General features: G+C 33.4%; 1 protein-coding gene across 1 annotated transcript in view; it reads left to right on the forward strand.

The window, feature by feature from the left end:
• Positions 1–574: 574 nt before the first annotated feature.
• Smp_141250 (Jagged) overlaps positions 575–25724 on the forward strand; it is a gene marked incomplete at both ends in the record, with an annotated part of 33460 nt that continues 8310 nt past the window's right edge. The window contains 6 exons of the mRNA XM_018793340.1: positions 575–577; positions 11494–11901; positions 17366–17414; positions 19231–19578; positions 23526–23580; positions 25167–25341. Of these exons, the coding sequence (XP_018647863.1) occupies positions 575–577; positions 11494–11901; positions 17366–17414; positions 19231–19578; positions 23526–23580; positions 25167–25341 (1038 nt within the window). The remainder of the gene's footprint in view (positions 578–11493; positions 11902–17365; positions 17415–19230; positions 19579–23525; positions 23581–25166; positions 25342–25724) is intronic.

The raw sequence follows: 25724 nt of genomic DNA on the forward strand, positions 1-25724 counted from the left end.
ATCTAGATTATGGTGAATTGTACATGGGCATTATTCAGAAGTAGAATTTTTGACTTATTATACTACTTAAGTAAATCAAATCTTAGAAAACTACAAATTATTAGTTGACGAAAAAACCCTCACATTAAATGTATCAAACTTGATTGTTAATAAATGTCTTAATCTAGAACTGTTTCAATATTTTGTTAGACAAAATTGATCTTGGATCAGTTTTATGGTTACTGTATTTGATTAATATATAAATGGATATATATTCGATACATATAAATGAGAAATGGTGATTTATTGTATGAATGCAGTAGTAACCTATTAATAAGCTTTGATCAATGTGTAGAAAAAAAATACAAATGGTAATTAATTAAGTCGTTCACCAGACAGAAAGTTTTGTAAAACACTGTTGACCCTATTTTACATTCACAACCTGCCATTCTCTCGAAATTCAATTTACAGAACTGAGGCTTTCATTGTGTTTTTTTTAAATAAGGAAAATAGATATAAAACAAATAGGCGTTACATAATTCTTTAGAAAAATTGACTACGCTATCTAGAACATTTGTAACAATACCATTTAGCAATGGTGAGTTTTGTCTTAATGAATGGAATTTTACACTTGAATAGAGGGAAACCGATTTGTTTTTTTTAACAAAAAGGTCAAAACCCTTGACCTTATTAAATTCTAGGCACTTTTTTTTACTAGAAGGTAGTGATTTTTCAAAATATTTTTAATCACAGCAAATATGAGTTATTAATATTGGTAGACTATTTGTTAGTGATTTACACCAAACAATCGATATACTTTCAATGTCTCACTCAGTTGTGTCAATTATTCTACATCAAAGTGTAATTCATCTCGATGTGAATAATTTGATACCAATTATAACAGAATGCCACTTAGTAATCTATGATAATTCTACTGACTAATAACTTACACTTACAGATCTAAGTACATATTACATAATCAGTGCTTACGAATATAAGTAGTCTTGGCACCTAACAAACTGTATTTAAAGCGCTCCTGCGCGAGGCTGATAGATCCTGGGTTTGAATCTCGCGAGGCAGGATCGTGGATGCGCGCTGCTGAGGAGTCTCACAATAGGACGAAACTAAAATCTCCACGAAACCGCCTTCTAATATTTCAAGCCTTTAATTTAATGAATGCTTGTGGACTAGATTGTTACATAAATACAAGGAGAATAAGTCCATTGATTTATTTCTTCAAAAAATTTATTTTCAGAACTGTACAATCAAAAAATATATACTTACTTTTCCACAATTATAATCACTAATAAATATATATTAAAAGCAATAGCAATAAGAAATTAAGAATATGGTTGTTGAGAGCTTGGACATTTATTAAGAATGTCGAAGAACTTAGGTAGAAGACAGCAATTGAGAAAGAGGGTTACATAATATGGTAAAACAAAACGTTAAAATAAAAATCAAATGTAACCAAAGAGGAGTTTTGGAAACCAAAACAAGTCGGGTACAAGCAAAAGGTCAATGGAAAGGAAGAGGGGGGTTCAGCTTTAGAAAAAGATATCAAACAGTTTCATATTTATGCATAGTTCTACTTTTTCCAGAAGTATGACTTAGTCTGCAGCAATGCTAGGAAGACGAAAGCCAGTGATCTTTGGCAGGCTTTTGCTTATCTTGTGAATAAGTTTGTATACTGAGTCTGTTTTGATAGAATGATCTATGTTCACAAGTTGTTTACTTATGAATTTTTTTATGAATCCATTTCTTCATTTTTTTTAATTTTCTCAAAATCCCTTGAATAGAACATGCAACGAGCGAGTTATTACGTTGTTACTGAGTTACATCACTTCCTCCTATATCTTTTATGTAGATTATTAACTTTAAGATTAGAACTCGATGTCATCATACCCAATAAGAAGTGTTTTATATCTCTAGATTATTAAATCAAGACTCATTATTTATTTATCAAAATGAAAATTGAGGATGGTTATCGATATATGATTTACAATGATTTAATATGGTCAATTGATAATAGTTTTCGACATCGAGTTATTAACGTAAACCTCTGAATAATTTAACATCAAAGACAAGATCACCAATCAGAATAATAGATTTATTCTTTCTAACTCTAACATATACAGAATATTGAACACAACAGTAAACTAGACCACCATGGAAAACCTGGAAGCACTGAATGGCCGTTTCGTCCTATTGTGAAACTCCTCACCAGTGCGCATCCAAGACCTCGCCTCGCAAGATTCAAACCCAGGACCTATCAATCTCGCGCCAGAGCACTTAAGCGATAGACAAATGAGTCGGCATCCAGCAGTGTTAATGCCTAACTTCAACCAATCCACAAAGTTTGAGCAACCGTTCACCAATTGTCTTCAGTGAGTTATCTTACAACAGACGTGGTTTGAACTCCACTGGTCACTGCTTCTCACACCGTTTGATGCAGGCTCAGTGGTCTATCGGTTAAGTGCTCTGGTGAGATACTGGTAGGTCCTAGTTTCGAGCCTCGCTCGCGAGGCGAGGTCTTGAATGCGCACTGCTGAGGAGTCCCATAATAGGACGAGACGGCCGTCCAGTGCTTCCAGGTTTTCCATGGTGGTCTAGCTTCTATTGACTCATGATTTCAACTACAAAAAATACTGAAATCTCCACAAAACCCCTTCTGACAACAATAAACATTATTAGAAGTCATCTAACAAATAAACGATTGAAGAATATCCCAATCTGAAATGATATACTCTCCAATAGAATTAATGTCTAGTTATCATGTTTAATTATTGCTTCATCATATCAATTTCATTGAATATTCATTTTTGTTTAAATCATCCATGTTTAATTGAAATTTCATGATCAGTACTGTAATTGTCATTGTGAATGACTGTCAGTAATATTTATACATACATAATATAATGAATAAAACTGAAAACATTATTTCTATTATATTTCAAATAAAATAAGTAGATGACAGTGAAGACAAAAACATAACAAGGAAAAATAAAGCGACTGCGAAGGAAAGAAGAGTTTTTTTGTTGCTTGTTTAACCCAGTTAAAAGATAAACAATTAATCAGCTAGTTTCATTATCAATAACGAAATAATTAATGAGAATAAAATTAAGAAAAGGAAAAAAAGGAAACTCTAAACAAGAATAACGACAACCAGATAAATACTCTCAGTTTAGGGAGATTTGTGAAAATTGTGGAATTTTCATAGTTTAAATGATGAAATGATCTTAGCTAGACCGGTAATGAAAATCTGGAAGGACTGGACTGTCGTTTCATCCTAGCATGGAACTACTTAGTAGTGTACATTCACAACCTTGCATTTGGGAGCCAAACCCAAGACCTTTAATCTCATGATTGAATGTCTAGCAAGTACATATCGGTTGTAATGTCTAACTTCAATCAGTTTACGGTGCTGTGCAATCCTCGCCCATTGCTTGGGTTGGATAACTGTTTGTTGCCTAAATCGGTTGAACTCCACTAGTTACGGCTATCCATTAGAACTCCAGGATGTTCATATTGAAGCTAGTTACCAGTGAGCACATAATTTTTTTAGTGTAAAGAGATTTGTAGAGAGGTCAAGGGTTAAATTACCTATGGCATAATCGTGAATGCACACTGCTAAGCAGTTCCATACCAGGATTATACATGAAGAGAAGGATCGCCATTATCTAACTTCGTTGGAACAATTCTTTTACAATAACTTCATTGTCATTATTTTCATCAACCAACAGTGGCTTGCTCAAACGTTTCGGGTCAAGTAGTTTCTATCTGTGCAATATTGTAATAAACCTCATTGTTTTAGATTTTTTTAAACTGAATAATTATAAACTCACACTGTGTGTGCTAGCTCACTGTTATATAAGGTATAAACCTTGTCAAATTTTCTAAATACTGGAAATCTCGAAGAGAGACATTGCTTTTACTGGCATATCCTCCACCTTGTCTACTCTTTAAAGAAAACGAGGGAAAAATAAATTGAAATTAATAAACTCAGTATCTGATGAATGTAAAGATAATTGAATCACCTAAAGTGATAATAGACTTTCACCACTGAAGGTGATTGGCAGATATTGACCATTTGAAAAAAATATTTATGAAATATATTTTTGAATAATTACAATCTGAATTTATGTTAAAGATAACTTTGTTGAAATTTTATATAGCTGGTGCTGAGAATACTTTGATGTTATGAAATTAACAGTTTTTGTTAATCACAAATTTGCTGTTGAGATGACATACTTGAACATTCTTCCTGTCAGTCAGTCGCAACGTAGAATCCGAAACGTATGTACATCAGTTCAAGTTGCCAAACCTCATTAAAAAGTTATTCCTGTGTAAAAATCACTTTATAAAACTGATTTCATTCCACTGGTACACTGATTTTTACTGTATCTAGATTATTTATAATGCCTGAAACAAATTAAATGGAATTTCAGGTGACTGAAGGGGACTAACAGTACGCCCTATACCTAGGTTTCTTCTCATTTAGCATTTACCAGTGAAATGCATCACAGCTCGCAGTACGGTTCAAACATACACCACGTTTGTCTTAGTTAAAGATGTTACAACTGAGCTAATTAGTCTAGAACTATCCCTTTGTAGCATTGAGGTGTTTGCGTTATGATCTAATAGTATTACCCAACGTCAATAATATCTAATCCGTGGTGTTAATTGAATTCTGTAGATCAGGTAATAATATGACAAACCTTCAACATTTAAGTGTACATGATATTAAGTTGTTCTTCGTAATATATTAGTTTAAAACTATCGTATTTAATAAATACTTGAAATCTTGAGTCAATTGAAGCTAGACCTCCGTAGAAAACCTGGAAGCACTAGACGGCCGTTTCGTCCTATTGTGGGACTCCTCAGCAGTGCGCATCCACGATCCCGCCTCGCGAGATTCGAACCCAGGACCTTATAGTCTCGCGTCAGAGTACTTGTTGTATTTAAAACAATCAGCGGACAATATATGTTACCAGTGGTTACTGTTTATATCATAATGTCTAGTCATAAGTATTTTTAAGTTGAATCAATTTCCTGATCAGTTTGTATGTAAAATAGCTTCTGTTCAAAATCTCTAAGTATTATAAACATCTGTAAGCCTTTTATGAAAGTATATATGTTTTACGTTTCTACAGTGTACATATTGTAAAATTATATTATGTGGGCCATAACTACCGTCATTAAAACTGAATTTTGGTGGGAAAATATTAACTGAACTTGGCGTAAAACGGCACTGATTAGTAGGAGAGTTATTTATATTTTTAAAAAAAGTTAACATGCCTACAAATCACTTTATACATTTAAAAAGACTTGATTTTTTGCAGAATTACACTTTGGTTTTCATTGGCTCTCCATTTGATGTTAGTTAAAGGTGATAATTATCGACAAATATTGCATTTTCATTTTTCACAAAAACTATTCTCTTTTACTTGTTATAAACACGAAGTTTTGAAGGGATCTAATGACTTGTTAGTCAGTCCGAATATATTATTTATTGAAAATAACAGAGATAATAATTAAGTTTAGAGAACATAAGCAGCATAACCCATTTTCCTGGACAACACATTTTTTACATTCTATCCAACATGATCTAGGCTCCGAAATGTTGTTGAAAATTCCTTAGTCAAATCTTACTCATCAGTATAGTGTTGTGGAAATTATTGAATTTCATTGGAACTATGGACCAATCCGAGTTAGATCACCATTGAAAACCTGGAAGCACTGAGTGGCTGTATCATCCTTGTACGAGACTCCTCAGTGATGGGAATCCATGACCCTATGGGCGGGAACCAAATCTATAACTTGTGTTACTCACAGAAGACGGTGGAAGGTGATCGCGCAATATCTTTTGTTGGCTGAGGTTAAACATTAGAACCTTTGAATGCTGGCTCAGGGGTCTAGAGTCTAAAGTTTGAACGCGAGACCGATAGTCCTAAGTTTGATTACAACATGCGATGTCATGTGTGCACACTACTGAGGAGTCCCATACCAGGACGAAGTGGCCATCCAGCACTTCCAGAATTCCATTGGTGGTCAAACTTAGATAGGTTCATGATTTCAACGAAAATTAAATCTTAGTCAAAACATTTTATACTGCGATATAAAACATTTTATCTTTGTTTTAGATATTATTTTATAAAAATAATGATATATGTAGTTGGAAAACAGATGGGAGGGATATTGTGGAGTTATGTCAAAATTTTATACGTTTTCTATTGGGTCCTTTTATTTTCATGATATTATAAGAATAATCCGCAATCTTCCAATTCCTGGCCTTCCACATTTTTTATATGACCCAGTTGATGTGTTGTTCACAGATTTATGGTCTCGAATACACTAACTTATCGATTAACTGTAGTTGCGCCGATCTTACTGCCTATATTTTGGGTTTCAGTTTTCATGTACTGCCTGAGTGAGGCACCTAGCCTACCGGATGCTTTGATTGTGTTATCCTGAATTTTAGGTTGAGTGCTCTGACAAGAAAGTTAGGAAAATACGTGACTGTATTGCTGTGTATTAAGTTTAAAGAAGATTTCATATTTTAGGTAGGGACTCCACCATTATTATTACGATTCCAACCTGATCTCACTGAATTTCCCAATTTCCCCTATTGTGAAGACTATCCTGAAGACATTTCTCAAGATTTAAATTTGAATCGATCAACCTTTTACTTAAAAAAATATTTGACTGGATCGTAATATTTAAGTGCATCAAATCAATTATGGACTCAAATAAATCATATTGCCATTAATCATCGTTGAAGAGGCTCGATAAAAGACTGTCTCTCATTCTGGAGTACATAATTAGACGCTGATTATGCTCTAATACGAGCACACATTTGCTTGCGCCTGAGTGAACGCAGAAAAGCCATATTATGAAGACCCATTAGAATTTAACTCAACTATGAGAAAGCCAAAAGTAAGTTCCAGGAACAACTAAAGTCACATTTAGGCAACTTCGAAAACGAGGTTGACCCAGATGTTTCTTCGAAAGATATACGAACAGCTGTGGAAACAACAGCCACATTTATTAGTGATTTGAACCAATGGATTACGAAAACCAATGGATTTCTGCGACACCTATTGCACTGATAGACTCTTGAAAACTTATCCTATCAGGCTTCCAACACGATGAAGAGCGGAAACGAATCAGATGTAGGTTAACCAAAAGCCTACGAAACGATCGTGAGCAGTGGTGGGCGACGAAAGCAGAGGAGATGAAAGAGACAGCGACTGTTGGTAACACAAAACAGCTCTTCAGACTAATAAAAGAAACCGGAATTAAGAAGTCAAGTGTAAGTGAAACAATCTCGGAAGAAGAAAGCACTCTTATCTGCCTTTAGTCCAAACGTTTAGAACGATGGGCGGAACACTTCAAGGATCAGTTCAGCTGGCCTTCAGATACTCTACAGCTACCCACCATTTCTAAACACCCTGAATGCAACGTTGAAGTAGGCGCCTCGACTCTAATTGAAGTTCAAAAAGCTATGGCTAATCTGAAACGATGAAGAGCAGCTGGTGTAAATGGATTAACTCCAGAGGTCGTTAAGGATAATCGTTCAGTTTTAGCGATTAGGTTGACGAATATTTTAGCTAAACTTTGGGAACTGGACCCGATCCTATCTGACTGGTCGCGATCACCGATCGTCTTAATATGTAAAAAAGGATCAAAATCATCCTGCAATAACCATAGAGGGATTATTTCTACTAATATAACATCTAAAATACTAGCCTCAATAATTATCGGGCGCCTAACAAAGACTCGTGGATTGCAAACACGAGAAAATCAGGCTGGCTTCAGACCTGGTCGTGGCTGTATCGATCACATATTCACTATTCGTCAGGTTTTAGAACACAGACATGCTTATTGGCATCCGACAATGATAGTTTTTCTTGACTTGAAAGCAGCATTTGACTCTGTAGACCGAGAGGTTCTGTGGCAGTGTCTGTCATTGAAAGGTGTACCTCAGAATTACATAAACCTTGTGAAGGCTCTTTACTTGAACACTACCAGTCGAGTAAGAGCTTATGGAGAACTGTCACCTGATTTCGCAACCTCAAGTGATGTCTGTTAAGGCTGTCCACTATCTCCATTTTTGTTCTGTTTCATCATAAACTTACTACTGGAAATAAAGTTCTCGTCGACTGGATTTTCAGGAATTGATCTCCTACCAGGAGGTTCACATATTGACTTATAATACGCAGATTACCTTGTCTTGTTTGATAAAGACGTCGATAAAATGCAGAGTCTTTTGGTAGCACTGAACAACAATGCCTGGATATTTTGGATGCGTTCCTCCTCTTCTAAATGCAAGTTGTGAGCCAAATATGGAAATAACTTTCAGTTTTACAGAGACTATTTTTGTTATTATCAGAAAGGGTTAGAATTATCCCCTTTTTAATGTTCAGAACTGAATTATTATTATAGTTTATATATGTACATTCTGATCGAAATCCCTTGCTATACTCATCTTATCACAATATTTCAGTTTAGATAGGTTATGTTAAGCAGTGGTATCTAGGAGGTTAGTTTCATCGCATTTTAAACTTTTCAGTCAAATGTATCGGCATCCTAGATGGGACATAAAGCAGTCCCATGATTCCATTCCTAACCACAAACTATTAAATTGTTTCATTTCAAATCAATTTCTGGAAAATGATTCGAAAAAATCTAATCTACGTAATTATGTGTATTGACCTTAAACCTAAACGTACATGTTGTCGCCCGAATTACATAATAAAATTACTGATTTTATTTTTATTTTTTCTGTGAAGTACACGCTGAATTTTATTATAGTCCATAGATGTAGTCTGAAATAACTTATCATAATATCTTACCTATGGTGGTATATATTGTATAGAACAAAATTATTTTTTTCCAAATTGTTTAACTAATGACGCCTTAGTATTATGATGAATATAGTTTCTCATCAGACGATTATATTCATTCGTAAATAATTTATTAAATTGGTTAGATTATTTGTACTTCCAATTAGGTGATTTTATAGAAATTTAATCTATTTTGAAGGTAATCTTAATTATGCTATGAACCGATAAACAAATGAATAGAAGATACACCATAATAAAGACATATAGATAGCTAGACATGAACTACAAATTGATAAGCTTTAGATATATTCCATACAAAGTTAATTTCATGCAGTTAGTTCCCTTTATGAACAAAGTTAATTGTTAGTTTACCCAAATAAATGTAAGAGTTGAATAGTTCATGTGATTGTAATTATATCTGTTAATAATAAATGATAGTAAAGAGACTTCTAGGATAGTTTTATCATAACTTAATAAAAAGTCAATTCTCTTTAGTTCTTCTAGTAATAGATTTATCGAGAAAGTAGACATACAGTAGGAAATTTTATTTTCAGAAGGGGATTTTGTGGAGATTTTAGTGATTTTATAATTGAATTCATGAGTCAATTGAAGCTAGACCACCATGGAAAACCTGGGAGTGGTGGATGCCCGTTCCGTCCTAGCATGGGATTGCTCAGTAGTGCGTATCCATGATCCTGCCTCGCAAGATTTGAACCCAGGACCTATCAATCTTGCGCGTGAGCTCTTAACCTCTAGACCACTGAGCCTGCCGGCATCCAAGAGTGTTAATGTCTAACTTCAACCAATCCACAAGACTGAGCAACCGTTCACCATTGTCTTCAGTGAGTTACTATCTCACAACAGACCCAGTTGAACTCCACTGGTCACTGCTTCTCACTAGAACACTAGGAAACACCTTTTGGAACCAGTCACTAGTGAGCACATGATTATTATCAGAAGGGGGTTTTGTGGAGATTTTAGTAATTTTGTAGTTGAAATCATGAGTTTTACCATTTGATCCATAAGTACTCAAGCTAGTCTTAAACTATTACATAGCTTTTAAGTGTCGCCTTTTCTTTGAACACTCTCATCCATGTTTTGTTATGATCAAACCGAACAAAGATCTGCCTGAAATTCGAGTATACTAAGTCATACGTACTAAAGTGTGAATAAAATAGAATCATACAACAGATATGATTGAAATTATCGTCATGATAGCTTACTCTACAGCTCTCCTAAACATTTTATCACTAGGATATGTATGATCATCATTCGACGAACTGAAGTGGTGTGATTATAAAGAAAAATATCAAGAGTTTTGATTACTGTTTTATGAATAATTTACTCTTCTGGTTCATGTTCTTTTTTCTAACTGTTTCGAGGTGAAATGTTCGGAAATCAAATTCAAAAACAAGTTGAATAACGCATGACACTATATAGAAGATTAAAAGGAATGAATATTCCACCCTTAACAGAAGTTGAAATGATGATCATCAAGTTTGTGTAATTATACTTATCTATGGATCCCATTATTATTTATAGGTCAGGATACATAGTTCATCACGATTCTTCTTGATCACTCACATCCAATACAATGTCTTATGCACAACTCTTTGGTTTTCATGACTCAAATCAATAAACTGATTTTAGCTAGATCGCCATTCGATACTACGAAACATTAGAAAGCTATTTCGTTTCAATATGTATGTCCATAACACAACCAAGGGTCCAACACAAAACCTTTAGTCTCACATTCGAACCCTTATTCTTCAGACCACTTAGCTGACATTCAATGATGTATCCATCCGACTTCAATCAATTCACGATATTATATGACCCATCTTTCATTGATTGTGGCTGAACTCCATTGAATGTCTTTATTTAGTTCAAATCTTATATTTTCAATAAGTAATTTACCTCAGATTTAGTAAAAATATCTACCTAGTTTCGTAAAAGTCCACTTCGAACTTGGAAATAAACGACCCGTTAAATTTTCTACATTGGTTAATCATTCATTACAAGACATATCCCTTAAATCTGTGTAGGAATTGAATTAGTGAACAATCTTACTTGAATAATTTGATTGACTAGGAGAGTGTTAATTTCATTTATTAAATAACTTTCATTCACAGGTCAGATTATTAAAGTATAAAACAATCCAAAAGAGCTATTTGGTGTTTACAAGTACAAAAATATATATTCAATTAAAATTTTGTCCTAAAAGTATCCAAATAATTTATAATTTTTGCAATAGTGTTTCAAAAACTTTCAGCCTATCAAATGGAAATCCTAGTATTAGATCATATTCTGAGAAGCTGGAATGTTAAACAGTTACCATTAACGTGTTACGTTTTATTCAAGTTTATAAATTGTAATATACAATCTATTTTGAGATGGTGGAGATTTGTAGCTCTGATGGATGGTTTTGATGGAGTTTTATTCTCTGAGCTGGATGGTTTGGTCGTGGAGCTTTCATCATCCTTCTGAACAAGATCATCAGCATAAACTTCTACCCGAAACTCCACGACCAAACCATCCAGCTCAGAGAACAAAACTCCATCAAAACACAATCTATTTTATTTATCATAAAAATAAACCCAACACTTCATATATTTAACCTACCAAATATCATTACTCTCTTGTTTGTTTGTTTTTCTTTTCATTACAGAAATTCTTCACAAGAAGTGTATTTGATTTACGCATTGAACATTTAATTTTAAATTCGGCAAATTATTTAAATAAATCAAATGAATCAATATCTATGGAGAAATGCTTTACATATATCAATATTAATCAGTGTCATTTTGTTTTAGGCATATGTATATCTGAAACAAAATATATAAATAATGTAAGCCAGCGTAATTCATTGAATAGACCAATTCTAATGAAACATCAAGATAATTTAATTCATTCTTATAATCGAACATCATCATTTTCATGGGAATTTTATAATGATTTATTACCAGTCGATTGTGAAATTGGACATGGACAAATTTTAACCGGTTTACTTAATTTGAATACATCAATTAACTATGTTAATTTAACTTACAGTGTAAAATTAAGCACAATGATAAAGGTAAGTAATAACTTCTTAGCACTATTTGTACAGTTGTTCATTAAGAAATTGGTCTCGTTATTAGTTTTGTTGAAATTCATTCGACCTTGAGATTGCAATATGGTCAGTGGAATAACTGGTTGACTTTGATTGACAATTTTTGAATAGTCAGTAAGAGATTGTGGAGATTGTAGAATTTGATTGAAATCATGAACCTATAAAAGTTTTTAAATAACTGCCTGATACTACAGAAACTGCTAGCATCCTAAATCACTTAGTGTTGGCAGCTCTAGATATACCAAGATGGATGATTTGGAGGGTTTGTGCTTTTAAAATAACATGGTTATTCGGACAAAGTTGACGTCCCCTTTATCTTCGCCTGCATGGAAATAAAATAGCGGTCAAACTCTAAGATATTATTTTCGCTTATATTACATGTGAACAGTTTCGGACACACATTCGACTGAAAAATGTTGAAGAACAATAACCAATCAAGATCGAGGTCAACAGGACAAGCTGTTAGTCATATGTGAAGAAATTCGAACACTTCATTACTTCCAGAAGTTTGAGCTGATGGTGTTCAGAAGAACAGTGAAAGGTCCACGACTAAATGATGCAGCCCAGAGAACGAAACTGCACCAAAATGACTATTCCCAAAACCATATGTTTACTTTATTAATATCATAAATTGAGAAACCTGAGCTTAAGGCTTTTTGTCAGATGTACTAGCTATTTGAGCTTGATGAAGCCATATATGGAGAAGCCTATTGGCTTTTCTGGGAGGAAGATTGTCGTTTCTAGGCGCATAAACCATCTGTGTGGATATTTTTTCATGGATAAATAGTTGGAAACCCCTAAGTCGCACCTCGAATAGGCAAACGTTACATGTTGATCGGCGAAAAAGAAGTTTTCACTTATGCATCTTGCAGTGTGCACACAGGTATACTGGCTCCATGGGAATATTAATGGTCACCACGCTTTCCATTCGTATTTGCCTTCTCTTTCTGGCACTTATGCGTCACATCTCTACCAGTGTTACATAAGCTTGCTCTCTGCACACCATAGAATACATATAGACATGAAGACTCTTTCGGTCACCGCTCCCTTCACTTGTATTTGCTACACCTGCTTCATATTTTCATTTTATTTACAGACCAGTTTTTATTAAAGTCAGGTCTTTTGACAAAGGGCAGACTGTCTTTTCAGTCCAGCCCTTGTGCCATATGGACATATCCACACACAAATCACACATGCCGGGACATCCAAATCATAAACAAAGGGATTCACAAAGGACAGCCCTTTACGGTTTTAGTATCCCCAAAGTGAGGTCTGCGGATAGTTTGAGATAGAGCAAGTTGATGGACCAGTCCAATTTCCGCCGACCGCTCAAGTTAGCTAATGGGGTTATACAGCAGTGCCACAGGGAGGACCTAGGGCTGAGTTTGCTACCAGGCTATTTGTTATAGTTTTATTTTACAAATTATATCTTGTTTTCATGTAGATCTTCATTTACTTAAACTTTTAACGACTGACTTTGAGGACTATTCATCCATGTTTCTACAAAGATTACTTAAGAACATTTTCTTCAAAAGTACACATTTATCATAGGATCAATAAAAGCCACTGATTATATTACAATCTTATTTTAAATTGATAGTGTTAGTTTTCTTCTCTTTGTTTGCTTGTATATTGATCTCACTTGGTATAGACCAGTTAGTTGGAAATCCTAGAGGAAATGCAACATACTTTTTCCAGAACTACTGCCTTTAAATTCATATTAATGAATAAGTCACATGTGAGGAACATAATCCATTGAATAAATTGAATATGGTGGCACTAATTTGAATGACCACTGTTCTAAGAATTACACGTAGTTGGCCGAATTGAACAAAGTTATGTCTGGATCAATAATTCATTTTTTTAAAGCCACCATGCTGAAAAACAATCTGGAGTTAGTAGTTCAGTAAGAACGGTTATAATAAGAGGCAAGAATAATTCTGAAACTCTTTGATTCAAACTAACTTAGTTTCTCAAAATGTTACTGAAAAGGTTTAAAAAAAACTCAATTTTATCATCTGGAAAATGTACATGATTCATCTCAAAAGTTATCTGATGTAATTTTATTTTTGAAAAAATTCCCAATTATTAACTTAACTCAGTTTCAAAAGAGCTTCGTTCATCTGAAGACCTAAATGTATAATGGTTCATTTACATGTAAGGTCGTATGTATCTACTGCCAATACACCTTAGTTTCTACTGGTTGTTTGACTAATTACAATTCGTCATAAAACTGACCAATGTCTTCACAATAACCTCCAAAATCAACTATTATTCTATCAAGCAGTAAAGAGAATAATTAATCACAGCATGAAGTAATCATCCATCATCAATAGATCATCATCATCATCATTATCAGAAATGATGGAATGGAAAAGTACACGTACTTCTCTTACACTAATTCCAATCATACGTAAAACACCAATTTACTTTATGTGAAATTACAGTAAATGTCTAATTCATACCAATTTGAACAGATGGGAATTGACACATTGAATTCGAATATCATCCTTTTTTCTTAAAATCTACTTCATTTGTTTCTTGTTTATTTATCTTACATGGTTTATTTTTTTTAGAGTTGTTGTTTATGAATAGTGTAAAAGACTGTGATATAAATGAAAACACATGTTCTTTCATTTTTAATGCCTTATATATGAAATCCTCTAAAACTTATATTGTTATGTTTACGTGAGGTATGCAAGTTTTGGGTTTTGTAAAGTATGAAGAACATGTAATTTCATTAATTAAAACATCAATAATAACAATAACTTTTACTACTACTGTGGTGTGGTCTACTTATATCCATATAAGTAGTATATGGCGATGGTCAGACATAGAATGTATTCTGGCAGAAGATCGATAAGGAAAGAACTAAAATGAAGCGCAATCGGTGGGAAAATGCATGAACAATGGAATTAGAGAAGATGAACTGATATTTACAGAAGGAACAGTGAAGATTGAGACAATTGCTTGTTATTTTGCAAATTAACTATTTGTTGTATGGTTATTAGAATTTAGTGAGATAGTCTGTAATTGTTGCTTAAATACATTCGATTGTCCTTAACCGGTGTTCTGCCCACTACACTACTACTATAACTATAACTAGAGAGTGGTACTTTGAAGAAATAAGTTAGTGAATGAACACATTGATGTTTATTACACAAAAACACACGTATGTAAGACCTGAAATGAATTTGCCGATGAAATTATAACTTAAATCTGTAAAAGTTAATTTTTGAAATTATTCTCTACAATAATGATTATGGTAGAAGTTATTCATCGAGATTTACGTCATTGAGTAGTAATAATAATAGCCAATCAATAAAGTTTAAACACTTAACGTTTCTTATATTCATTTGTAGTCAAGTTTATCAACAGTAATGGATTGAAGATATACAACACAAGTAACTTAATTGCATTGAACACGTTAATCTGACTAACAGATGTAGATAATTTATTAACCTACTGATAAATTTGATGAAACATATGATTATTGATTATTAACTTGACTGTCGATGCCAATATTTATTACATTTGAATGGTTTTTAAACTATTGATTTCTATCCCTTTTAAAAAAACCAAGTCAAAACTAAAATGACTCTCGTCAAAGAATAACAAAGTAATATACTGAATACATAAATAGTAAGTCATCTGTGAGAAATGGTTTTAGCTGATAGTATGATTTGCAAAACATATTTCAATTTATACACCCCTTCATTTTTGGGGTTCCTGTAGTTTAGTATCAGTCGAATTTCCGTTCATAATTGGCTGATTGTTGGCGATGATATCTTCTTATTCACAAAATCTCCAGAAATATTTTACAGTCTTAAACTGTCGACCCATTTTATGGCATTGTGCTTGTTCAGTAAGACTTGGATTCTACAATCATTTGCAACTAGCTATTTAGTATGATCTGTAATACAGTATCATGATGTTCGATATTATTATTATTATTGTTTTATAGACCAAACTTTTATTCTTACATCATACCTTTCTTGTTCTAAAATGACATTTTAAGTGAAAATAATTTGTATCCCAAGTTTATTTACATCATTTGGATTGTCAACTCAGATTATTTACAAGCCGTTTTAGGCTTGACATACATTGTTGTGGTCAGCAGTACTAAATGTAGCTTGAGATGTCTTCGATATATATTTCTGGATTGTCACCACTCGACACTAAGCAAATTTCTGATACCTAGTATAAAGCATCTTTAACTCAGATTCATCAGCCTAAATCTGATATTGTTACAGCTAATGATTCTGTACCTAAGTTATTCGGGGATATATCGAGCTGTGAATTGTAATCACTGAGTGATGATCTACCATGTTTATGTTGTCTCTAATGGACAAACTTTACATCAAGTGCCTCTTGCAGATCCTCCCTCCCACTCAATATATATATATATATATATATATATATGACCAGTGCAATCTTGACCATGGGAATTCTATAATCTCCACAAAATCCCCACATTGAAAATAGTGATATGGTCTTTGCTGGCTAGTTCTGAATTGCGATTTCAGGGGTTCCAGTGAGAATCTGTGGCTAGGCGCGTTAAGCCGTGTCTGCCGTGAGACAATTATACACCACAGTTAATGGAAGATGGTCATATAATATCGTGAATTGATTGAAGTCGGATAGATACATCATAGAATGTCAGCTCCGTGGTCTGAAGGATAATGGTTCGAACATGAGACTGAAGGTTTTTGTGTTGGACTCTTGATTGTGTTATGGATATACATCAGTGAAGATTTCCATGCTAAAATGAAATAGCTTTCCAATATTTTCTAGTATCGAATGGTGATTTTAGCTAAAATCAGTCTGTGATCCAAGCTATGATAATGTAATAAATGACTTCTGGTGTACTTTTAAGGAATGAGTGAGTGTAATACAAGACAATCCATTACAAATTGGTCGAACTCAACTTTATTTCAGCAAAACTGATCATAATGTAGACTAGCATTCACTTTCGCATCAATGTATTTCAGTACGAAAATCATCAACATTCTACAAATTAACTACGCTGCTTGGAAACAGTCATGTGATTAAGAGTGGAATTTTGAAAAGAAAGTGTTATAACTATATTTCATACACGTCACATAGGCTAGTGGCTATCTGGACTCAGTGGTTTAGTGGATAATGAGTTTGGCGTTTGGAGCAAAAAGTACGGATTTAGTCTCAGTGCAGATATATCAACACTGGTACGTTAGCATATCTGGTTGATGAGTCTCAAATACGATGAAACTCATATCCGAAATTCCAATATTTATCTCTATTCAAATTAACTAAAAAGATTTAAACATACGTAAAAAGATTTCTAAAGAGATATTTCCAAATTACTTTTCTTTCAACTTACTGATTTATTATCATTTTCACTTTCGAAAAAAATTATCTTTCATTGTTTTTCTCTATTTTATATTTTTAGCATAATGTAAAATTGTTATTCAACGTATATCATCTTACATCTAATGGAGGTATGGAAAAAATGTGAATGTGTTTACTCTGTACATTATTTTCACTGCTGATTAGTTCATTTTAATACTTTTGTTTTTCATTTCAACCAATTTCTTTTTATTAGTAAACAGGGTTTTATAGAGGTCGAGGAATTCTTCATAATTCACATCACAAATAGATCTTATTCAGACAGTCATTGAAAATCAGGAAATATTTGACAGTTGTTTCATTCTCGTATAGAACTGCTCAATAATGAACATTCATCACTCCTCCGGGGATCAAACTCAGGAACTTTAGATCTCTCGGAGAGCAATTAACTTTTAGATCACTGATTTAACATCCTAAGGTTTACTTTTCTAACTTAACGCAATTCGCAACCATTTTCTAGAGTCATTGGTAGCTAGTTGTCTCAATATCGACATGGTGAAACTCGACTGGTCATGGCTTTTCATTAGAATTCCAGGAATAGCCTCTAGAAACTATTCACTAGTGAATATCTTAAAGTTTTTAGAAAGTTTAGTACTACTGTAATTAAGACTAGACCGTTTGACAAACTCTTATTTTTACGTAAATGTTTACTCATCACCTTAGCCTAGTCGAAAGTAGTATCAAATATAAGTAAAAATATTTCGAAGTTAAAACTCAAAGAGTAAATTGTGAGGTTACGCCACAATTTTTCTGTCTTAAGGAAGTTTTCAAATCATATTGGATGATCTGCTTAAGTCCAAAGAGAATGTCTACAATTCTGACATAATAACTGTACTAAACAATTGAATACTAACAAATCTAGTAAGCTATAATAAGATTACTTAAGTTTTGAATGAGAGTTTTGATCACTTTTAGTTCGATTAATTTTAGGAACATTCAGAAAAGTTTCCGTTCATAAACTCAATCTACTGAAATCATTAGTTATTTTGGGCTAACAAATTATTAGTAAAGTTTAAGAAAATGTTTGTAATTTTATCATCAGATACAGTACGTGAGATTTTTATATTTTACCAAGACGCCTGAAATGTATATCATAAGAATTTATGTAACAAATTATCACGGATCAAAATGGAATCAGCTGACATCGTCTATCCCATCGTGGTTTCACTAGCACGAATTAATGGGAATATTATTTACCAGTTCGATAAAGATTTATTCACAGTAGTCTGACAGGTTCTAAAACAAAAGACTAGTAGCTTTATTTTTGCCATGTTTTCTCATGCAACTCAAAATACATATATAATAATGACAAATGTAGCTATAAAGCTAGGTGAGAAGATGTTTCGACACAGCACACATATTTGTATGTATATGTTGATACAATGGAATTTCCAAATCCATATTTCCTATTCGCTGAAACAAAACTCATTGTATAGGTAAAAATCAAAACAAAATAATTTTCTTCTATATTCAAAAGAATCAACACCGGAATTTTACACTTAGGAGTTAGCTTGTTTATCAAATTAAAATTATGTCTCGCATACAGTTTGCTTTTGTACATACTATGAATGGATCAGCATACTATAGCAGCAATATCCAGGTGAAGATGGACAATGTTGGTGTAAGTATGAGCTATAGAAAGAGTTTTCTCCGTAATTTCATTTTTATTAGCAGAAGGCTGTCCAGTGCTTCCAGGTTTTCCACGGTAGTTTAGCTTCAATTGACTAATGATTTCAACTATAAAATTTATTTTTATTACCAATAACTCAAATCATAGGAAATATTGCACGCTGGTTAAAATAATTGTTTTCATTCCCCCTTTAATTAATCAATATACACATTTAATTGTGGACGAACTAACTATTTTTCTAGTAATCCTGAACAAATCACATATTTTCATTATTTCAGATTTATGGCTAATTGACCAACTATCTTCAATATTGTCCAGGATTGAACTAAATCAGCCATGGAGGCCGATCAAATTGCTTGAAACTGGACATAACTCAAGTACAGAAATACAACACGCATTTAGAGATGAAAATACTATAAACTCATCGTCTTCCTCATTAATATTATCTCAAACATACTTTAATATTTCAGCCAGTTATCGTTATTCATGCACTTTAAACTACTATGGAGAACATTGTAATCATTACTGTAAACCACGTGACTCAAAATTAGGTCACTATCAATGTCATCCTCAAACTGGTGAGTTAATATGTAATGCTGGATGGACAGGGGCAAGGTGTAATCAAGGTTAGTTATTAATCGATTTTAATTTCGATTCCATTCCATTTTTATGTAGTTTTTCGTAGTATTAAAATGTTGCTTTTTACACATGGTTTTGATAATAGCCTAAAGTTTTTAGATGAAATATAGTAATGTTAAGTGTGTCCATCAGGTTCGTACTACTTCTGATCCTTTTGATTAAAAGAACAAGAATATATATATCTTTAACTTTAGTCTACTTACTTTGACATCCTTAAATATGTTTGTTTGGATGTTTCTATTCTTACGATGGTTTTTTTCAAACATATTGTCACTGAACCAAATGATATAGAAATGGAAATTAATTTAATTATATCCACTCTGATGATGAACAATTATCCGGAGGATTTTATAAAAAGGATAATTAAGAACGGAGAACAAAACGATATTATTAAAAAAAGAGTTAAGAAAAAAAGGATGGGTTAGCACAGTGGTGATCCCATATCGTAAAGGTATTTCAAAAGACATCAGAAGGATCCTAACTATTCAAAATATAAGAGTATTCTTTCGAACAAAGAATACTCTAAGATCAAAACTAGTAAGAATCAAAGACCTAATACACAAGGAGGAACAACAGAATTGTGTCTATTAAATCAAATGTAGTGACTGTGATGCAACGTATGTAAGTGAAACATCAAGACAACTGAATGTGAGGGTGAAGGAACACAATCTGTGCTTAAAGCACATTCTTGAGTCCTCAGATACTCCCAAATGCCCTGGTACGGCCGAGAGTGGGGAGAGTCCGCTCTCTCTCTCGAAATGCTCTCACATGGCCACGTGTATATAGCCTCTGACAGGGAAGTCCTACTCACTGCCTTCTCGCACCACGGGTGTTGTTTACGAAATTGAGAGGACGAAAAGCAAATATCCGGCGCTTTAACCGGGTCGGTGGACACGGAAAGTCCACCTAAGGGAGTTGGAAAACCCTGATTGCAAACCAATGGTGTACATGGGCTCTAGTATCCTGAGGGAACAAATGACGTATGAACCTGTTGTTGGTCACCGGCTACTATAGGACTGCATCTCCTCACGATGCTCAACTGCCTTGTGGATCAGACCTTTAGGTCAAAGACTCCGGATGTGGCTCGCTAAGAAAACCACCTGTTTAAGTTTGGGCACCTGGGCAGTATCACACCCCTCACACAAATCGAATGAGATTTGTGTGGCGCATATGTATTCGGTGCTCCATTGTACCAATATTTATGTGTTCAAATAAATAAATAAATGAGTCCTCAGATGATGTAAGAAAACTTGAGAACAAGTCAGAGATAGCATTACACTTGACAGAATCGAGTCATACAATTGATTTCAATGGCACAAGAATCCTTTAAAAAGGCTTTAATTCTTACGAAGAGACACTAACAGCCAAGGCCCTACAGATATGAGCAAATCCAAACAGTATTAACAGGAGAGATGGGATAGAATTAGTTGTCCCATGGCAACTAATTATTAATAAGTAAAACCTGAACTCCTTTTCCATTTTTTTATCTTTCTCGTATTATCTGAGTAACAACAATTACATTCAATGGTTCGAATCAGTTGTCTTATCTCAATTTGTTAAACAATTAACTGAAACATTAAGATAAAACAAATATTCAGTTACAAATACATTCTCCCTCTTTGAATTCATTCCTTTATCTTGTTTATTTATCTTCATTTTACGCATGCCATGACATTTTGATTCATCTTATTTATAAAATTAAATGTTTTCTTAAAAATTCACCGATCTGAGACAATAAACAGTGAATGGGATTTCTTCTCACACCACTTACATATACACACAATATGTTATCTTAACACTTTTCATTTCATACCACATATCTCTTACACACTAATACAAATACCTACTTTAAACACTTTCAACGTTGATTGGATGGACTATTCAGTATACAATGAACCGGGGAACCATGTACATATTTATATTCGATAATTTTGATGTTTGATTATATTTCCTTGAAAAAGCTTGGACCAGATTGCCAGGTGAAACGTTGGATTTACTTCAAATTCATTCCCTGAGATCTTACAAATGCATTCTTTCTATTTAATGTCTCACATCAGCTCGGCTCACAAATACTGTGAAACTATTCGATCTACTTTAGACAAAAGCTCTTATACACTTTGAGAGTAATTTTTTGTAATATCCTTCAGTTGTTTGTGTTCTGAATATTTTATTCATAACGGTACAATCATTTATATCTACTTGATCAGTAAATTGAAATAAAAATAACGTTCAGCAATACAATAAATATATTCCACAACTCTTGAATATCAGCTTTTAGTTTCAATTTGGGAAGGATAGGAGTTTGAAAATCCTGGTGCTGTGAAGTAGACGCGAGACAAATACAAAATATCTTTCTTACATATTCAGAAAAGTATCAGAGACAAAAGGAATTCATGTTATTTACATCTTTGATTTGATTTGACGTTACAGATTTTAGTCTTACTTATGTTACAGTGTCATTTACGATGTATATTGACTATATGTGAAACATACAGGGTTCTTATATTACTGATAACTAAAAATAAGTAGTTAAATCTCTCATGTGCAATATTTATGATAAACAGTTATTTGGAGAAATAAGTTTTGATATGTTGATTTATATTTTTGAAATCACACATCGTGATCATGGAATTGGTGGATTTGAACTAGCTTTTTGGCATTGGTATTCTGTAGTCATATGTTGAACTGTGACCAAAGTATCCTGTTTCATAAATATCAAAATGCACGTATGGACATCAGGATCAGATACAAGTTTCAGTAAACATACAAAGATGAAACACCTGAATTGATTGTGTCTTAGCTAACCAAGATCATATCGTTCATATCTCTTATTCAATTTACCACAATGTATGAGAAAGACATTACCTCTTTGGACAATTTCAGGTTATTGTAAAAAGTGCTGAATATCAATTACTAACAGTCAAAAGTCGTTGAAGAATCTGAACTGTATTATCAAAATTGATATATCTAGAAATTTTAGGATGAAGAAAATCAACATACTTAGCATATTCATTTGTCCTCAACCTTCTGAAGAGATCGAGAACTTTTATACAACTTTCTAGCCCAACTAGTTCAATCTTAAGTTAGTTGTCATATCTGGCATATCACGAGTGGGAGATAATTCCAGACTCAAGATTATAGATGAAATCGTGAACCGATTTTACAACACTGTCGACTGCACTTAAATAATCCCCACCCAATGATTTGAAAAGCTTAGCATTTCATACTCACTCAACGTCAGCTGTGTAATTTTAAACTGATTATGTTATTGCGATAGTAATGGTTTGACTTCATCATACTTTTCAATTTTAACTTGTCATTAATTCGTTATGACCACAGCATTAGTTTTAAAAAGTGAATCGAACCACTTCATATTTCCACTGACGTCTCCTGATATGAAACTTAACTCATTTCTTCTACTCAAGGAAACGCATAGGGACAAGAATATAACTCTAAGTGAGAGAAGGAAGATAAATCTAGTAAGTGAAAAGCTACTTCACACCTCAGATATTAGAATCTCGACCTAAATATTGTGCTAACGAAAGCCAACTGGCCCAAAAACTAGGTCTGTCGCTTCTTTTCGACTGTTTCCAACTACCCAACATAAAAACGGAAACTTCAAGGGGTACGACACCATTTATTCTTTAAATTAATTAATAATATAGCATGATCCAGTTACATCAGCCTTCAGTTTTTTTCAAGTTACACAATCCACAACTTGTCTGTAGAATATCAAAAAGTCCATTTCAACACCAGTCATCTATAGACATACTATAATTATTTTTGTCCGGAGGATTTAAGGAAGATATTTTGTAAATACTTTACAGATGATTTTCTTGACGAATCAACATCCTATAAGTTCTACAATATTGGATTATTTTATTCCTAGCATACTTTTTGAACAAAAAATATCTTTTTTCTTCATGAATTTTAGCACTTTGTAGAAAAGGTTGTAAACATGGAACTTGTGTTGGACCGGAATTATGTCGGTGAGTTGAAAAAAATACAGAGTTATTTAAGTGGTTATTTGAAAAGATTGGAATTATCTCGTTTTGATAATCTTAACTGGATTCTGATCGGTGTATGTTGAAATACATTCATCCTGTGCGAACTACCTCAATATGGCCAATTTTCAAAAATTTTTATAGAATAAATGGAACTATGGCTAATAAAGAGATCCAAAAACTCATGTTTTTTCCTACTTGTAAATAGTCAGCTGGATGTACTCGTATCTCAGTGTTACTGTTCATAATGAGACTCGAACGCAGGTGTATTCAGCTGACTAGTTCCAAAGAGGACGAAATGCGCTTTCTGAATTCCACTGCTAGTCACAGATTCATCTATTCTATAAACTTTATTCATTAACTACACTTTATAGAAATAATCTATTAAATAAGACTAAAACTATCGACTGAGTCTATCGTTTCTGTGAAATATTAACTTACTGAGTTGAAATGATTGATAATTTACAACATTCGGCTTACTTGCTCAGATATTTTATTTTTGTAATATTGGAAATTGATTGATTATGGTGCTTCTTTATACTGGTGGCCAATCACTTAAATACAAGATCTGAATTTCACTCCTACTGCAACTTATCCTACAAATGTGGCTACAATTTAATAGCTGTACGTTTTCCCATGCAACAAATTTTCACCGTTAATGCTCATAGATTTTACATATTAAAGTCATATCACAAGTCTATTTAATTGCATCGAAAAGCATCAATGCACATACTAGGGTTAAACGGCTTAGTTTGACCATCACAAAGACTTAAATCTAGGTTTTGTGCTAGTCGGGACTCGTGTATCAACAGTATTGCATAAACTAGCGCTTCTCATGGGATTTTACCTCATATCATTTAGTGTTACTGTCAGCGAAGTTACCACTGTGTTATTCAATTCCTGTCAGTTATCACAAAAACTAGGTCTGTGATTTGTTTTTAACCACTGTACGTCGAAAAGTAGTGTACTCAATATCAAGCTACTTAGACTGATGGACATATTTATACTTGATCGATAGAATTTGATCAACACAGAGGACTAAACAAGTATGACATTTTACAATCTGTAACCGAAATGCACACAAATGTTTATTTGTTTAAACGATTCATAAATAATCACTAAAATCGGCAGCGAACTCAGGACCTTCAGATCTCGCTGTGGGGAATTCATCTTCAGACTATATAGTTATAACCTAACTGTCCATGTTCCAATTTTCAGTATGTCATTATCCATTATTTCGGAATCTCTTTCTGAATGAAAATAGGTCAATTAAACCCCCAATATATCTCACCAGTGATCAGGTAATGATAATTAGAAACTGATAAGAGAATTTGGTCATTTGTTTAAGACTGATCTGATGAATAATTCTACTTATCAGTAATACACAATTCTTAAAAGATAGGATCAAAGCGGTACGTTTTAATACCTTCAGTGGTTGAATGTATCATTAGATGACGTAACATGTTGTCTAATACTTTTCACCTTTAAAATTAATAATTCTTCTGATATAACAATAAATGACTACAATATTAGGCTTTAAGCTGCCTAAATAATTTTTTTTGCTTTCTTAGTTGTATTGATGGATGGGCAGGTTTGAATTGTGATCAGTGTATTACAACACCGGGTTGCTTGAATGGACATTGTCAATTTAATTCGAAACAAACTAGTTACTTACCATTTACGTGTGAATGTGAACCTGGTTGGACAGGGATGCTGTGCAATATCAGTAAGTTCACATCAGTACTGGTAAAGTTTTTAATTATCCAGTTATTGATATTCAGGACTGAAAAACGTCTGAACAAGTTAGTGGATATATGGACTCAGTAGCTTAGTAGATAACGCACTGGCTCTTAAAGCGAAAGGTACTCGGTAATCAATAAAGATAAATTATCAGAATTTATAATTGAATTCAGAACCAGACTAGTCACGTTGTTCTTCACTGCATTTGTCTCTTGTTAAGAGTAATTTCAATCTTTCCTTTTTTTTAACCTGTGCTTGGAGATAGGGGAGACAAATCACCAAGTTAGAATGGTTTGTTCTAGAAAGTCATGGGACTGTATTGCTTGGGCACTAGTTACATATGTAACGCAGAGTTGATAAGTATTTGGGGTCAACTATCAATTAATAAA

Source organism: Schistosoma mansoni, chromosome 1 (assembly GCF_000237925.1).
Source record: "Schistosoma mansoni strain Puerto Rico chromosome 1, complete genome".
Taxonomy (NCBI): domain Eukaryota; kingdom Metazoa; phylum Platyhelminthes; class Trematoda; order Strigeidida; family Schistosomatidae; genus Schistosoma; species Schistosoma mansoni.